The sequence below is a fragment of the Galleria mellonella genome, unplaced genomic scaffold, assembly GCF_026898425.1.
Source record: "Galleria mellonella isolate WM207_F2 unplaced genomic scaffold, CSIRO_AGI_GalMel_v1 utg158, whole genome shotgun sequence".
Classification (NCBI taxonomy): Eukaryota; Metazoa; Arthropoda; class Insecta; order Lepidoptera; family Pyralidae; genus Galleria; species Galleria mellonella.
Genome location: NW_026442003.1, coordinates 249,082 through 267,485, shown reverse-complemented (window position 1 = coordinate 267,485; position 18,404 = coordinate 249,082). Strand labels below are relative to the sequence as shown.

General features: G+C 36.1%; 1 protein-coding gene and 1 long non-coding RNA gene across 3 annotated transcripts; one reads left to right on the top strand and one right to left on the bottom strand.

Moving 5' to 3' along the window:
- The first annotated feature begins 607 nt into the window (after nucleotides 1-607).
- LOC128200114 (uncharacterized) lies at nucleotides 608-3,001 on the top strand. Of its 2 annotated transcripts, none has more exons than XR_008252535.1 (3): nucleotides 608-1,004; nucleotides 2,140-2,269; nucleotides 2,617-3,001. It is a non-coding gene; the product is annotated as an uncharacterized LOC128200114 (long non-coding RNA). The 2 variants fall into 2 exon arrangements; XR_008252534.1 differs by having other exon boundaries at nucleotides 649-1,004; nucleotides 2,140-2,337; nucleotides 2,774-3,001.
- A 1,117-nt stretch (nucleotides 3,002-4,118) lies between these two features.
- LOC113520898 (60S ribosomal protein L4) lies at nucleotides 4,119-15,842 on the bottom strand. Its single transcript, XM_026906316.3, has 10 exons — nucleotides 15,691-15,842; nucleotides 13,163-13,343; nucleotides 12,056-12,137; nucleotides 11,035-11,198; nucleotides 10,405-10,529; nucleotides 9,128-9,226; nucleotides 7,712-7,847; nucleotides 5,885-6,020; nucleotides 4,895-5,054; nucleotides 4,119-4,360 (listed from the first exon to the last, which is right to left on the bottom strand). Exons 1-10 carry the CDS (start codon nucleotides 15,691-15,693, stop codon nucleotides 4,154-4,156), a joined length of 1,293 nt encoding a protein of 430 aa, XP_026762117.1. The 5' UTR covers nucleotides 15,694-15,842; the 3' UTR covers nucleotides 4,119-4,153.
- Nucleotides 15,843-18,404: the final 2,562 nt, after the last annotated feature.

Sequence of the window (18,404 nt, the reverse complement as noted above, 5' to 3'; positions counted from 1 at the left end):
AACAGATAGAACATATTCATCGTTATTCAAAGCAGTACTAAGGTCGACATAGAAGTTCGCTAAACTTTCGCGCGCTGAATATCCACGGCGAAAACCAAATTGATTCGATGGTAATATACTATTACTTTCAATAAAGAACTCTAAACGCTGTTTAATTAATTGTTCGAATAATTTGCCTGCACAGGACGTCAATGTTATAGGTCTATAGGAGTCGAAATTTGTAGGATCTTTACCGGGTTTTATTACTGGAATCAAACAATCCATTTTCCATTCTGGTGGGATAATACAGTCCTTCCATAAATCGTTAAAAATTTGTAAGAGTTTAGTAAGGTTTATTTTATTCAGCAATCGAAACATATTGTATGTTAAGCGATCAAGGCCACTAGCTGTATCTTTTCTAGATTTTACTGCACTGGATATTTCATCAATTGAGAATGGGTCAGTGAGAAATTTTGGGCATGAATTAACAGAATTAAACTGTTTGTCATCAAAAGGTGAGTGTACAAAATCAGGAGTATATTTGCGTAAAAAATCATTGACCCATGATATATCTTTAAAATGATTTTGACGATGTTTTGAATTTAGTTTTCTCATATTTTGCCAAACAGTGGAAATTGGTGTTAATCTATTAAATTTGGAACAAAATTCCTGCCACCCCTGTTGTCTTACTTGCTTAATTACTAACTTTTTAACAGCTTGAACTCTTTTAAAATTTATGTAATTATCGAGAGTTGGATTTTGTTTAAACCTAAGGTAAGCCGCTTTACTATCATTGACAGCTGTCGCACACCTGTTATTCCACCAAGGTACTGCAATATGTTTGTGCCTCTTTGAAGTATTTGCACCGCTATTTGATAAGTTCCTACGTGGAACGGAACGTTCCACAGCTGTCAAAATAATTTTACAGAATCTATTGTAATTGTTTAAGGGTTCATTGACATCATACTCGAAATCCAAAAGTAATTGATTAACAGTTTCAGAATAAAGATCCCAATTAACGAGACGTAGGTTTATACGATTTAACAAAAGTTTATTAACTTCATCTATAGGAGCATGTTGTTCACCTGACGGAGTTGATGAAGAGTTCTTTGTGTTTATTTTAGTAAAAGTCGGCAGGTGATAACTTCCTAACGGATCATCATGAACCGACCACTCGCATTTTAATGATATGGATGGGGATACCATAGTTAAATCAAGGCCATTGGGTCTCCAAATATGAGAGCCAACAGTAGTAACTTGCTTATCATTTAATAGTACCAAATTACATTCATCTAAACAATCAAGAATGTCTTTACCTCTTGTATTAGTGGAGGTACAACCCCACATAGTATGATGTGCATTTAAATCTCCAGATATGATAGTGGGTTTAGGAAGAGACTCCAAAAAGAACTTAAATTTGGCTTTAGTAAAACTAGGTGTACTATTGGTAGGACAGTAAATACTGGCAACTGAATACCAAGAATTATTAACTTCAATACTAATAGCTATAGTTTGCAAAGAATTGTCGAAAAAAGAGTGAAGTTTTTTATATCTAATACTATTATGTATAATAATCGCTACTCCATTGTGGTTATTACCACAATCATTTCGTTCTATACAATAATCTTTAATTTTTAATTTGTAATGTGGTTTTAGCCAAGTTTCTGAGATGAGAGCAATGTGAATATGATGTTCATTTAAAAATTGTGTAAAAATATGTCGATTGCTCAGTAGGCTCTGAGCGTTCCACTGTATGATAGTTAATTGGTCTCGATTGAATTTTGTGAAATAGGTCTATTACCAAAAGTATCATATAACACATTCAAAACACTTTTAGTGTTAATAGATGTGTTCTTTGTGTTATGTAGTGAAATAAGTTTGATTATGCTTTCTATTAAAAGTGATAAACTCTTGTTATCAGAATTTAGAATTGAAATTAGGTCTACATTTTTTTTAGGTTTGTTACCCAGTTTAGGAAATATTTCAGTGCTAAGTATATCTCCAAAAGAAGCAGGTCTGAATTTAGATCTATTTTCAGCAATTTTCTTTTGTTTAACAGGGCATTGCGGTGATACACTTGTGTGATTTCCATTGCAGTGTACACAAATAGCGTTTTCCATTCCAGTTGTACAAGTTTTATAATTATGCTCACCTTTGCAGATGCTGCAACGCTCAGAATTCTTACAGAATTTAGCTAAATGTCCATACCTCAAGCACCGGTAGCATTGTTTAACTGGTGGTATATATGGAGTGACATTGTGGCGCCAACCTCCAATATCCAGATATTCAGGTAATACAGATGCAGCAAAAGTAATTGTCACGGTTAGAGTTGGCTGTAACACATATCCATGAGTCAAGGTATTTTTTCTTAAAATTCTTTTAATAGCAATAATTTTCTTAGAACTCGATATCATAGTATATATTTTTTTATTAGATATATTTGTAGGTACATTTCTAATAACGCCTGTAACTTCTGTTGAAGAAGCAGGAATACTGGCCTTAAAATGGTAGTCATTTAAAAAAGTTTTATTATTTAAAAAAGCATTGGCTAAGTCTGGCTTTTGAAAGTATACTCCGATTTTGAATTTATTTATAGATCTAAGATAAGTTACCCCTTTATTAAATCGTTTTAAACAGGAGGAGAGTGAGAGCAAGTCTCTGGATCCAATGGTTTTCTGACTATCTGAGGATTCTACAAAGACAACAAATTCTGTCCCAGGGGATTCCTCGGGATATCTTCTAATATAATCTGTGACGTAGTAAGGTTTATACTTATCGGCCTTATCAATTTCAGATTCTGAGTCAGTAGAAGTATCTTCCGAATATATATCCTTGTCATTACAAGGTTCATGGTCTACATCACCTGAATCGTCATCTTTTTTTTTCCTTTTTCTACAACTGCGCTTCCCCATGAATGCTAATTATATTACTGTCGCTGAATTTAGTGAAAATATAATATTTTATTAAATAATAAGAATTGATAGAGATAGTTTTAATAAATTAATAAAAAAAATTTAAAAAACCCGCTTGTTCTTATTCGAGTTTCCCGCCTTTTCGCAAAAGAACGAAATTTGGTTAAATTATTGACATTGATATATTTGACAGTACAATCATTGAATGACAACCAACTGACATACGTTAGGTTAGAGCTACGTAACTTTGACGTTTAATCTAAGAACACGGCGTAGAATAAGGTTAAATGTATAGCTCATTATTATTTAAGACCATTTGTACCACATTTCGAACAAATAAATTAGTCATCAATACATTAAAGGAATTGAACAAGGATTTGTTCATGATATTTATAGCAGGTAGATGTTAGGTGTGTATATAATAGATAGACTATATTTTTTACATATTTGTATATATTTCTTAAATCCAGTTGATATACTTGTCAAAGCAAATTATTGTACTATAAAGATCCTAATATTCCAGAACAAAAAATTACATAGAAGGAATAGAATACAATAAATATTTCGTCATAGCTGTAGAATACTGACGGATATATATATTTAATATTTGTCAGATCCGTCAGTATTCTACGACTATGACGATTTATTGTGAGTTGTACATTATAATTTTTCGTAAGATGTAAGAAAACACAGTATACCTATACAAAACAATTAGCTTTATATAACTTTTTTTATAATGTTAATATGTGAATTATTTGTTGATGACAAATTTTACATAACTAGATTATATATTCGACACAGTTTATGTAGACAGTATGCAAGCAGGTTATATCTAAATTTGGTAGGGTTATACGGCCGTATAACATTTTCTTTACAGCAACGTGCTATGAATTAAAAAAAATTTCAGCTGATGCTGTATCTTTCATCCTTTATTTACTAATTATATTTGTATAAGAAGAAAGGAGGCAACCATATGATTCCCGTTTTTATTTTATCATTCCTTTTGTGTTCTTCGCTCTTAAGGAGCACTATAATTCACTATAATTATGACTGTTTTATATACATGTCACCCTAATTATAAGATATTGTCATAATGTTTGTCTGAAGATTTATTTATAAGCATTATTTAACTGCCTTTTACGTCTATAATAAATAAAAACAATATACCATTTCATGTTGCATATAATTTGCTAACGCATGGACTGATGTGGAAGGAATAAGAAACAATTATAAAAATTTTATATAACTTTATTTAGTCCAAATCACTTTTTGGGTGCGGGCTTCGCCACTTTTACTGCTGGTTTGCCATCTTTGCCCTTTTTTTCTGCCTTCTTTTTTGGTGGCGGCGGTGGCGTTTTCTTCGGCGCTGGCTTCTTGGGTCGTTTGGCGGCCGCTGCCTTGATATCTTTCGCTCTGCGCTCGCGCAGTTTCTGCGCGCGCACTGCGGGGTCACTGGCCGGCAGTTTAATCTAAAATATTCGATGGAATTAGCGTTGGTCGAGGTATTTTCGTTTTTAAAGAGTAACGAGTGTAATCAGTTATAGTCAACGTGATTAGTAATCATGGATTTCATAACCCAATGCTCTGATAAAAAATATCATCATGAGAAATTGTATATTATATATTTACATAACTTAAAATGGCGATTAAAATATTTCTTTTAATTTCTGTTTAGCACTACTACTTCCTATGCCACTGTGTTAGGTTGACTGGAAGAGATCTCTTTTAGAGATAAGTTCGCCTTTGCTAATATTGTTATTAACTTATCGTTGTTACTGTATGTTTTAGTGCAATAAAGAATATATATATATATATGTATATATATATATATATATATGTATATATATATATGTATGTATATATATATGTATATGTATGTATGTATATATATATATGTATATATATATATATATATTGCTTGTTTTATATGCAATATATTGCCCACAGCCAGCCCAGTAGGCTCAATATAAATGTTTACTGTTATAGTATAAATAAATACTTACTCCCCGCTTCTCGGCCAACGCTAGCGCCCTCTGGTTATTGATCCTGGTCTGGTCCAACACGGCCTTCCTTCTCAGCACAGCCGAGTATGGGTTCAATCGCAGCATCGCGCGGGTATTGGTTAGAGGATTGAGTTTCCTAGTCGCGCGTACTACTCGTTTGCTGTGAACAATTTGGATGAGTTATAATTTGATGATGGCTATATGTATGGGTGTGTATGGTGTTGGATGGCAGTTTCAGTATTCGTCAACGTGATAGAGTAATCATGGCTATCATAACCCAATGCTCTGATAGAGTGTATCATCATAGAAATATGTCCTTCTAGCTCAAGATAAAAAAAAAATATTAAATGACCAAAATTAAGAAATAACAAACAAAAAAATCCAATAGGATTGAAAAGCACCTTCTTTTTAAAAACCAAAAACTTATTTAACTTGTTACATCATCTTCCCTACTACTTGTGTATTGGGGGGGGGGGGGGGGTTGTTAGTAATGGGGACTAAGAATCCCATTGCTAGCAATATATCCAACCAGGTCGACCTCCGCGCGGTTCCCTCTGGAAACTATCATGATTAATTCCTGATGAATTCATCATGATGGGCTAACTGGCCTGGAGTCAGTAATATATAGTAATATCTAAATAATGGGGGGAAAGGGATTGTTAGTAATGGAGACTGAGAATCCCATTGCTAACAATATACCCAACCAGGTCGACCTCCGCGCGGTTCCCTCTGGAAACTATCATGATTAATTCCTGATGAATTCATCATGATGGGCTAACTGGCCTGTTTTCATTCTCATCTATCACCCTTCACTGGTGCTCCGCCAGCGTATCCCGTTAGCGCAGTCGGGGTTACCACTCCATTTTCATCCAATAAAAAAAAAATACTCGTGTGAGTAGCGCCCTCTGGTGATAACTTGTGTAATCTGTATTATTCATTGAGGGGAAAAATAAAGTTTTTCTTTCATCAACTTATAATATATATACATACTTGGGTGCACGTAGCACCTTCCTGATCTCATCAGACTTCAGCAGGCGGCTCAAGTCGGTATTGGCCATCTTGGGTTGCGGAAGGTTGAAGTTCTTCTTCTCCTTGGATGGGGTCTTCCATGAGCCGAATAGAGCGTCTGAAATTACACAGATCATGTGAAATTCTTACTTATAAATGTTAATGTGAGTTTATCTTTTAGCACCTCAATGGCTCAACAAAATGTCATGAAATTTGATACACATATAGTTTTTGGGATGGAGAAGGATATAAGCTACTTAGAACCTGGCCTTTTAGACAAGTGGCAAGCGAATTTGTCGATGGAATCGACATTGCTAGCGAGTCCGTGAGTTGGAATGAGTCATCCGGCGTTGCTATCTCATTCTATCTCACGGACTCTCTAGCTATGTCGATTCCATGGTCGAATTCGCTTGCCACTTGTCAAGAGGGCCTGCTCATAACCGCATCTATTCGTCATAATGTATTCGATGAAGATGCAGACAACTTTTTAAATAGTCAAGGGGAAAACATTGAAAATTTTGAAATAATTGTGAAAATACCACACTTGATTATGAAATTTTCAGTCCTCAAATTGATATCTTCAACTCAGGTCTAAACACCTTCAAAAGCATTTTACAATCAGCCATCAAGTCTCTTTGACATGTCCATATTTTTTGTATTTCTATTATTTGCATGTACTTCACTGTTACTTCATTGTTATTTATCGCATTCATATGCTTTCTTTATATAACTTTATAATTTAACACTGTTTACCGACTGCTTTAACCGTGCTGTGTGTACACCTGTCTGGGTCTCAATCTAGTTCAAACTATTATCTTTATATAAATGTTTATAATGTTATTGATTGTAACCTGTTGTGTATGCCTTTAATAAATTAAAAAAAAAATATACTGTTAGGATATTTAGCATACTTTTACAAATACAATATCGTCCTTTAACTGTCCACTGTTGAACATAAGCCTCTCCCTTTGGGAGTTTTGCCAATAGTTGCCACATTAGACAGGCAGATTAGCAATCACAGTGAGACTGGAGATATTTTAAGAGGGATGCTGCTGCTCATCCTTTGACTACTAACATTCACAAAAAAGGAAGGGGGTGGCCTATTCACAGAGTATGGTTTCAAAAATGTGAAATAAGGAAAAATTTATTAATAACAAATTTCAAATTATCTATCAGATACAAATAGCTATATGGTACCAACATAGAATAAGCCCTTCATATCCCGTGAGTGTCAACCTAATGGTGGGGGGTGGGGGGGGGGGGAAGGGAATGTTAGTGACTGAGAACCCCATTGCTAGCAATATACCCAACCAGGTCGACCTCCTCGCGGTTCTCCCTGGAAACTATCATGGTTAATTCCTGATGAATTCATCACGATGGGCTAACTGGCCTGTTTTCATTCTCATCTTTCACCCTTCACTGGTGTTCCGCCAGCGTATACCGTTAGCGCAGGCGGGGTTACCATACCATTTTCACCCATAAAAAAAAAACACTAATAGTCGATAGCGTCGACTGTCTATCGTGTATAGATTTGTTCAGGATACAGTCGTTGGCCCATCCTCATTATCCGACATCGAAAAAGATGGATTAAGGGATTTAATTAAGAAGATAAAATGTATTCCTCATGTCGACACATTAGCCAGCTCGTGGCTACGGCTATTGTTTCCTTTGGGAAATTTAATATACCCCAGACATTCGTAACTCAAGCTGTATTTAACAGAATGAGTAAGGCTTTCTGGGTAACAAACATGAAAAAAACCGAATTCAGAACCTCCCTTATGAAATCGGTTGAAAAAGCTATGAACTCACCGAGCCTGTCGAAAGCGGATTGGGTCCAGATGATGAAGCGGCCGACGTGGCCTCCAGGTGCCAGCTTCAGCAAGTTGAGCTTGTTCACATGGAGCAGTTCCACGCCAGGGATGTTGCGGAAAGCGCGGGTCAAACCCTGGAGAAGAGGTTTGCTATGAGGATGGCAATTGGTACAGTCAACCTGATAATGATAGACTTCTTACTTTTTCGCTGCCAAATATTAGAACATATGATGTACGGAATCCTGTTCGGTATTCACTCAAGTAGGTGTAATATAAAACGCCGAATAAATATTTTTCTATCTTACAGTACTAGAGGTATTCAAAAAAAAGTTTTTCTTTATAATGAAATCCGCCATCTTGTCGTTGCGACCGTTTTAAAATCATGTATTTATTATATTGCTCCCTACTCTTTAAATTGTTTCATTTTTTTTGTCACTTTTATATTTTTATTAATCTCCCCTGAATATGGGTATAAAACATAAGTAAATATTCAGAGAGCTGACAGAAAATACATCATCCGCCATCTTGTGGCGGCGGCCATTTTGAAAATATTACAATATTAAGTAACTATTATTATATTAATTGGTTATATTTAAGTAAACTTTATTACAAGAATTTTATTTATTTGAAAGCAAGAAAGAAAAATAATTTATTTAGTGACATACATAGACATTACAAAAGCTAACAGTAAAAACAAATTCTATCCACAAAAAAGGCTCTTACTCTTACTAATTTATTCTTTATTGACCACATTACAAAACAATTTGTTACAAAAGGCGGATTTAATACTATATTTTTTTTATACCACGAAGGTAGCAAATAAGCATACACAGACAGTATGATGGTAAACGGTCACTATAGCATATAGACAACTGCAAAACTAGGGGTGACATGTGCACGTTGCCGATCCTGACCCATCCTCAATCACATTTCTGCTAATTCAGAAAACATTTTTTTCTGAATTGATTCATGTCTCAATGTCCTGGGTTGTGTCCTCGGATCGGTTCCTCATAAGACGGGGAATCCTAATTTGAGGATCAGCAATTGACTTGATAGATTTTTTTTTGGTTTGCGGTATAGTATTTAAGGCATCCTGTCTTCGCTATAGGATACGGGCGACGGAATGCCTATACAAGAGGGTACATGGTGGGCGCAATTTAGACGCAATATTTAAGGAGCATTAGGAAGGTAAATGAACGGCTGGATACTGCAACAAATGATGTATGTAATCAGATTTCGACCGACCTCTGCTGTGTACCGGTCCCCAATTCGAGGGACGACCTATCACCGCCCGTAAGAGATGACGTAGGGCGTGTATGGAAAGTACAGCAATCAGGTAGTTGCATTACATTGTGTAAAAATGATTGAGGTTTGTTAGTTTTGTACTTATGTGATCACTGGTGACAACTCTTACCTGATCCTTAAAGTAGATGATGAGAGGCCCTTTGCGTTGGATGCGTCTACGATTGCGCATCTTACCTTTACCGGCGCGCAGGCGCTGGGACTTGTACACCTGGGGGAATTAGATAGATAGATACTCTTTATTGTTCATTCTAGCACTGAGTTTTGGGGGAAAGGGATTGTTAGTGATGGAGACTGAGAATCCCATTGCTAGCAATATACCTACCCAAGTCGACCTCCTCGCGGTTCCCCTGGAAACTATCATGGTTAATTACTAATGAATTCATCACTTTTAATATATTTGAATATAGATATCTGACCGATATGGACTATATCGAAATGGGTGACGACCTTTTTTCCGCCATCAACGTCTAGAAAAACCCAAAATATAAATATCGTAATGATATCCATATTACCTATGCCTAGATCACACCTATTAGGCAAAGAAATTAAATACTTTTACATTTGGGGGGCGGATTGGCAACAGCAATTAGGTTTCCGAGATGTTTTAAGAGGGACGCTGCTTGCTGCCTATCCCTCGCCCTCCCTTAGTCGCCTCGTACGACACCTACGGGAAAGGAATGGGGGCCTATGCTATGCCGGGACCACGCGGGGTTTGAAAGGTATTTGGCTGTAAAATTACAGGGTATGGAAACATAACACCATAGTTTTGTGACATGCACAGTGTAGTTCATATCTACGAATGATGGCTACCAAATTCTATTAGGATGGACTTCAACTGTACTCCATTGTCTATGACAGGAAAGGAATTACTCCAATCCGTTTGTTGGTTATGGAATTTTCTCTCGTCTCACTAGAAATCATAAGCAAGAGCACCTTGAATATGTATAGAATGTGAGACTGAGTTGTGGCCATACGGTTGTAGTGATACATTTAGTAGAATCTTTTATTGCCAATTTTCTTATTTGTAATCTAAATAGTATATAGGGTTGGGTTACCATTCCATTACCACAGATAAAAATTTTATACGTCATAGATTAAGGATACTGTTTGTCTTAACAGATATAACATGCAGTGAACGAGACACCGTTATAAGCAAAAGACGGAAGTGTGAGCAAGATCGAAAACATTTTGTCTTGCTCTGCATACGCCTTTATTTTGGCGGGAAAACTACATTATTCGTATAAATTAAGTAATACCTCATGTCATGTAAACATAATTACCTATAGGAATGTATTTTTTACAATTTTTTTTTTCGAATTTGATATGTGAAATAACATAAGCTGATGAGTTTACAGTAAATTCTAAGATACATTTGTTGCTACCCACCTTGAGGACATCGGACCAGGCCTTGATGCGCCTTAGGAAAATGACGGCCTGCTTGGTCTTGTTGATCTCCTGCACCTTATCAGACACCACCAGGGGCATCTCCGGCACCTTGTCGATTACGTGGCCTGTCCCAGAACATTTTCAGTGAGATTTGTTGCTGAGTGGGCCTGATCAGACTTCATCCTCACCCATCATCCCTCACCGGTATACCGATAGCCGGACGGGGTTACCATTTCATTATTATTTATTAAAAAAAACCTCACTCATGGCATGGCGACTGTGGAGTGACTATGGAGCTGTAAATATGGATCAAGGAGTACTCTCACAATGGACATCAGCACGGAAAAGGCAAAAGTATGTGTCCTCTGCCACATAAATCAACTTGTATGTTTTACTCTCCGTCAATCTCCCTCATTGAAACAGCATTATAAATGCATAAATTCGCGAGGATGTGTAGAAATATGTTTATTATATCTTCATGCAAAAAATATTGAATGGATTTGAATTAAATTTGACATATATGTAAATTATATTGTAAGTCATACACTGTTTTGAAGTTGGCGAGGATGTAAAGAAATATGTATGTTTATTATATTTTCACACAAACACTATTGAATGAAGGTTACGTACCGCGGGCCTGCACGAGCGCGGGCACGCCGGCGGCGGCGACGGCGGCCGCCACGGCGGCGCGGCGCAGGCGCAGGTTGACGCGGCGGTGCCAGCGGCGCCACGGCTTGGTCGGCGCAAACATGCGCCCGCCGCGGCACATGTTGCCGAACGCACCCTGTCCCGACCTGCCACCAGAGGGGAGGGGGAGTTAGTAATCAGCTTTACAGACATCATCGATAGCAATATACGTTAAGTTGACCACCATGCGGGGTTGGGGGGGATGGGGGGGGGCATGTTAGTAACGCAGACTACCCCATTCCCATTGCTATCATTATAACACAACCTCCACGTTGTCCCCTTTTTTTTAACATCTGGAAAATGCTTTATACAGACCTATACACCTTGTGGGAGGTGAATGGGTACTGTGGAAATCCCCCATAACCATAAAACCAGACGATATACCCTCGAGATGCCATATGTCGGAGACATGGGTTCGCTTTCGCACTCACCACATCTCCGACGGTCCACGTTGTCCCCATTGGAAAACATAGTGCTGAATTCCAGGTCCTGTCTTTGCATTATCACAATTATTTATCATTCTTTCTATTTGTAGTAAGATTAAAAAAAAAACTGACCTGCTTTCATCTTCACCTACCATCCCTCGCTGGTGCCCCGCCAACGTGTACCGATAGCGCGGGCGGGGTTACCATTCCATTATCACCCATTAAAAAAAAAGTTTTAGTTATATTATTAGTTCTGAATCATTAATTCATTTATGTGGGTTACATAGCCCAAAGTGCAAACAAAGCTGAAGTTGCAATGGGCTGGTCACATAGCTCGAAGAACAGACAACCGATGGGGAAGCCTCTTGATAGGCGCCCTGTACAAGCAAATGCAGTTTGGGACGACACCACGCTAGTTGAAATGACGACCTCAAATATAGTGGCTCAGGACCGTTCCTTGTGGCAATCTATGGGGGAGGTCTATGTCCAACAGTGGACAGATAACGGCTGAGATGACGATGATTCATTTATTCACATACCTATGAGTACCGCCACCGCGCACACGCGGTATACGGGCTACGGCGCGACCCGTACCCCAGGACTCGGCACTGGTTTGGTGGCCTGAGGACAATCATTAATTGTTTAGGCACATTCTACGTAAATCCAACAACAGTAAGTACTTATAAAACAAATGACTACAATTTGCTTATAATTATAGAAAAACATGTTCTATTAGCATGGGGCAAGGTTTATATTTAAAAAAAAAATAGTTAAAAGTTTTGTTCTTTCGAGATTTTTCCAAGAGTACATCCTGGGATTCTTATAGGGGGGGTAAATTTATCCTTTAGGATCGGCAACGAGCTCGTAATACCCCTGGTATTGCAGGAATTCATAGGCTACGGTTACCGCTTACCATCAGGTGGGCCGTATGCTTGATTTAGAAAAAAATTAAATAGTTATTACTTGTAGTAGTTATAATGCACCCGTACCAACTACAGAGTGGATCCGGAACGCCAAATAACTACGTCAATGTAGCACTAATCCGCAGTGACACTCAGGAGCAAAACGGGCTCTTTGAATGTGGACATTTAGTGCAGGAAATGTATTGACAAACCTACCTGTTGAGACTGCAGCTATAGGCATTGCAGATATGGCGGAGCAAAGAGATTTTAGACGTTAGATGCGACATAAATAACAACTCCCGGTTGATGCAATTATAGCCTTATCTTCGATATTTTGAAAATCTTACAAATCTTAGTATAAAAGAACGTAATACAAAATGGTAACAGTGTTTCTCTCAAGCAATCACGCAACAGTGTCTTTTCAACCGCGCAAATAGAAAAATCAGGGGGAAAGGGATTGTTAGTAATGGAGACTGAGAATCCCATTGCTAGCAATATACCCAACCACGTCGACCTCCTCGCGGTTCCCTCTGGATACTATCATGGTTAATTCTTGATGAATTCGTCATGATGGGCTAACTGGCATGTTTTCATTCTCATCTATCATCCTTCACTGGTGCTCCGCCAGCGTATCCCGTTAGCGCAGGCGGGGTTACCACATCATTGTCATCCATTAAAAAAAAAGACAGGTATGTGCTAAAACAATGTTATATGTGTCAAATGGTTAACATAGAGAACACTCACCAGCCTCCTTGCTGACGCAGTATGGCTGGCGGGAATTCTTAGATATAGAGATGTGGACATCATTGACGATGTCCGGGCGGATGGGCGCCTTGAACACGAAGGGCAGGGGCAGAGACGCCCCGGGCACCACCTCGCTCTTCTCCGAATACACCGACACGAGAGGTCGGGCTACTGATAAACTCTGCAATGGAAAGAAGCGGTTTAGGCCTGTGGTCGGCAATCTGCGGAACGCGAGTAACATTTTTTTTTATACAACTTAGAATGGCAAACATGCTGACAGTCCACCTGATGGAAAGTGGTAACCATCGCCTATAGACATGAGCAATACCATGGACATAACAGAATATACTGTTTTGCCCATGATACCACCCATGCGTTGCCATTCCTGAGGACTCAGGTGTTATTCCTCTGTACCCTGTAAATTCACTGCAATAACCCACCCTTCAAACCGAAACACAGCCATGCAAACACAACTGCTTTACGGTTCACATGCAGCTCTTTGATTTCAACGCAACACAAATATTAATTATTTTATAAAACAAAAAATTTATAATCATTCTCAATTGATTTATAATTCTTTGTAGTAATCATTACTAAATCATTCTAATAAAAATATTTATAGTCTAGTGTTATTTAATTCATTATAATTGTTGTTAATTCCTGTTACTGTATAATTATGTTAAAGCAAATGCTGTGAATACCTATAATAGGCATGTACATTAATATTGTATTATATTTAATGTTTGTTATATGTGTTATAATGCAATATGCTGTTGATGTTCCTTTAACACGTTCATGCCGGCACGGGCCAACGGTGGTGCTAGATTGTCTCATTGGACGGTGCGTACCACCGGCGGTACACACTAGATCATCTTATCTGGTGGCACATACCACCAGTGGCCCGCACTAGACTGTCTTTCTCTGTCACCACCGGTGGTATGTGCCACCAGAAAAGACAGACTACCATGTATTCTATTGTGCTATTAGAAATAATGAAAATTTTACATTTATTTATTGAACATTAAAGTCGGCCCGGTGTAAACATGTTAAAAACATTCTTGATGGTCAATTTAGATTTAGCAAGTCATCATTCAGTGATAGAAGAAACTAAGCAAGAAAAATTTGAATGAGACAGCCCAGAATACTTATACTAATGTTCCAAGTTTGTTTTTAAATTCATCATCACATCAGCCATTTGCTGTCCACTACTGATCATAAACCTCCATCATGGACTGCCTTTATCATTGAGAGGTTTTGTCAGTAGTTGCCATGCTTTGCAGATGGTTTGGCAAATGTAGTTTTGCTGTGGTGATGTTTCAAGAGGGGCATTGCTGCCCATCCCTTGACCATTAAATTGCCTTAATCACCACATATGACAGCCATGTAATAAGAAGTAGTCTATTACGCCACATGAAATCTAAAATCAAAACCTAGGAAATCTGTTAAAGTAACAACCTTATTTACTGGACAGCAAATGTTATCAATTGTGTTCCACAAGTCGACACATTGCAAGTCAATATAAACAAACAATGTTTCCTATGGGAACTGAATAATTTCCCCCTTCCAGTACCTGGAGGCCCATGCAAGGTGAAACCAGGAAGAGTTTGGGGTACACATCTAAACTAATACAGTAAACACTATATATAAGCAACTCGTTTGAACCAGTTTCAATAAAAAAGCTTCTTATTGGGAAAAGTTGCTTATAGGGGAAAAAGGAGTATAAAAATACTTTAACATTTGGAAAATATTTTTACTTATTTTTTTTTACTAAGCTGAGTAGAATAAAATATAAAGAATGTTGCTTATATAGTGTTCACTATATTATAATGAACATATTTTTAAGAATAAACTCAAAAAATAATTAACTAATTTTAAAAATGTTTTTACCTACAGAAAGTTATACTATGAGTAAGTAACATGCACTGTATTTTATATAATTACTGTGCAAAGCAAAGAATTATGAAATAAACAAATTAAGAAATGAATAACATTTAAGTAAGCATTTATTTCAAAATTACAGATAAAGCGCCCTTAGAAGCCTCAGAATGGATACCGAGTACTAGTCTGCTTAAAAAAAATGAGAGAAAATAAGACATGATTTCATTAACCTAACCTCAAAATGTTATGTTAAATCAGAAACAATAAGAAAACACATATAAATAATAATCTGTAAATGTTACAGAGACCATAGGATTAATTTCTTATACCATATTTCCAGCTATTCATTATAAAATAGGAAAAATGCAAGGTATGATTTTTAGGAATAAGATCCTAAAACAGAACATGAAAAATTGTTAGTCTGACCAAAAAATCGATTTATTAAGAAAATCAATTTTACTTTGTACCGATTTAATAATAAATTATTCGATTTTAAAGAAATAAATGCCTATCTTTTGTGGAATTGTTACCAAACACGTGGGAGCATTCACCACACTTCAACAGAACATAGTAAACACGAACACTTGTAATAATTTGACCACTGCACAATAATTAACGAAATTATGCACATCTTTTCAGCATAAACTTACCATTTCGCTATATCAGCGACTATAATCCTCCAAAAAAACACTATAAGCGGCGGTAAAGACCATCCGCCATGCCACGGAGGAAATAAAAGACCGGAAACGTTCGAAAAAACTTTGACAGTGCTAAAGGACAGTTGCCATTTAATAAATTGTAACCTGATTAAATAAAATTATAAAAAGGCCATTACACTTCTTTTTTCCTACATTTTTATTATGCCAAAATATCATATTATATTTTATTTACATATATAAAATATTTTCTTTTCCTAACTGAAATTTACTGAGAAGTATTTCAGTAAATTCTGGAAGGGAAGCATGTGAGTAGGCTTTATAATTTTTGTTTTCTAAATAAATGTGGCAAAGTTTTTCTTTTAAAATGCCTAATAAATTGAAAAGTTGATGCCTAATGAATTGTCATTCCAGATGACTATTCTTCATCTGAGGTTTGAAAACTATACATTTACTTTTGACATTTCAAATATTTATATATTTTTGAAAGTTTTAATCATTTTAAACAGGTAAAATGAAAGAAAACGAAGCTCCAAACTACAGTCGTGATCAGGGTAGTAATATACATATTAAATCACAAAATGATAAAGAGCCAGGTCAATCCACAGAAAAAATGTACTCGTATTTTACATAACGTGGAAGTTACATGATCAACTAATGTAGAAACTCTAGAGACAGTCAGTATTTCATCGTCATTATCTCGTAACTTTGGCGAAAATCAACTGCAAGTTTGTGAGGACACAACTAAAACACTCCACCTTCTTATTCATTTGTATTAAGACAAATAGCTTTTAGAAGACGTCCAAGTATCGTTGGAACCTTTATTCCTTCACCGTCTTTTGTTGAACGCACTCCGCCGCCAAATTATGTTTCGTTTGATATTTTTCTAGACAGTATACCATCCCCTCTTCCCAGAGTGCATCATTTTGGGTTCGCATCAATGCTCGTAGTTTGTCCTAATTGTCCTAACTGTGGGTATACAGGTATGACCGTAGTAACGAGTAAAGTAACTATGTGTACCCATATTTGTGCAATAATTTTATGTATGCTGTTGGACTTGCGCGCCTTTGTCGTATATTTTGAGATCATGTAAAGTTGTATACCACTATTGTAGAAACTGTAGAAATTTCTTGAGTATGTATTGCGCAACTAATCCGGAGTGTACATAAATTAGAAAAATAAACATACAGCACAAAGTAAAATGTTTTATTCATAGTTAATTTATAACGTACTACACTATTAGAGTGTCCAAGTCAATCCACTAGAAAACCGATCTAAGAACAGAAAGATGTAAGATGAGGACTACCTTCGTTTGTTATATTCCTGATACATATTACCAGAAGTTTTAAACTCTGGTTTGGAAAAGATACAATAAAAATTTGTGAAATTAGCAAACACGTGACTTAAGAATCTTTAGTTTATACATCGGAGTCAATGATATCTAAATTGCATAAACACTGCCTCATATCATTATTGCTTCTAAACAAGTAACTCTCAAGATCAAGATTACCATTAAGAGGACAGACGACGAATTCTATTAATGAGCAATATTCTATAAAGTACCGTACAAGATGCAAAGTACCAAATATGCACGTGACCTATGGGGGAAAACGATTATCATATGGTGACCCGGTATAAGCAAACGCAAGCAGATAGAGTGACTGCCATAAAACTTTTGCAGGAAATCACAGGAAGTAAACGCCTTAGGATCGATTGAAATATGAGAGAAAAATGACAAAATATGAGAATGTTCCGTAGAAGACAAACTTTAATTTGAAAATGATAATGATTATGAACCTGATCTCAAACGCTAAGCAGATATATTTAAATAAGTATGTAGTGATTCATCTAATATCCTGAATTAAATAACTTCTGCAAACACACATTTTATGCCGCATTTAAAACAAAAATAGATAGTCTTCCGTAGATAGTTTCATACATATAAAAGGTACACAATTTAGAAGCAGACAATTAAAAAATCTTTATAAAATACAAATTGTACCTAGGTAGGTATCTACTTGTAGGATAAAAATAAAGATATTGGAGTAGTAAATAGAAAATGTCACAAAAAAATATAAAATTACGCTATGGACTCAAAGATTCTGTATCTTCTATTTTTCTGACACTTTAAACTGGCCTTGGCGATTTTCAAAATCTTTTAGTAAATAAATTTTATTATATTATTAATCTGCAAATCAAACATATTTTAAATAAGCATGATATAAATAAATGTCCAAATTGTTGATTTTCATAAAACTAAATCGTAAATTGTAATCAAGACCTAAATATAATTAAAATCTTTGAATCGATAAAGTTATGAGAGGGCTCATTGTCCGTTTCATAGCAATTATTTTGTGAATATTATAATTTTGACAAATACTAGAAAATTCTCATAATACTTTATGAAATATGATTTAAATGTAAAATAATCATAAATAAATAATAATAATTTTAAGTACATATTTCGTATTATTACGCAACTTTTGATTGCTGTTAACAAGATTCGTAAACAAACATTGCGAATCGCAGAATGAATGTGATTTATCATTATAGTTGCGTTCATGTGTACTAAATTAGTAATATTCGTTTACATGAATTACAATTATGTACTGAGACAGTATTAAAACCCAACATTAGGTAATTTAAGTCCTTTTTTTATGATTTCTTAAATTTTTGTAGTTTTACCCTTAAAAAATCTGTTTTATATT

What these genes read in the sequence shown, in the direction of transcription:
- LOC113520898 (XM_026906316.3), bottom strand. An exon ending in CCTGGTCCGATGTCCTCAAG is followed by an intron (nt 9,227 to 10,404) that starts GTGGGTAGCAAC and finishes TAATTCCCCCAG; the next exon opens with GTGTACAAGTCCCAGCGCCT. An exon ending in TCATCTACTTTAAGGATCAG is followed by an intron (nt 7,848 to 9,127) that starts GTAAGAGTTGTC and finishes CCTCTTCTCCAG; the next exon opens with GGTTTGACCCGCGCTTTCCG.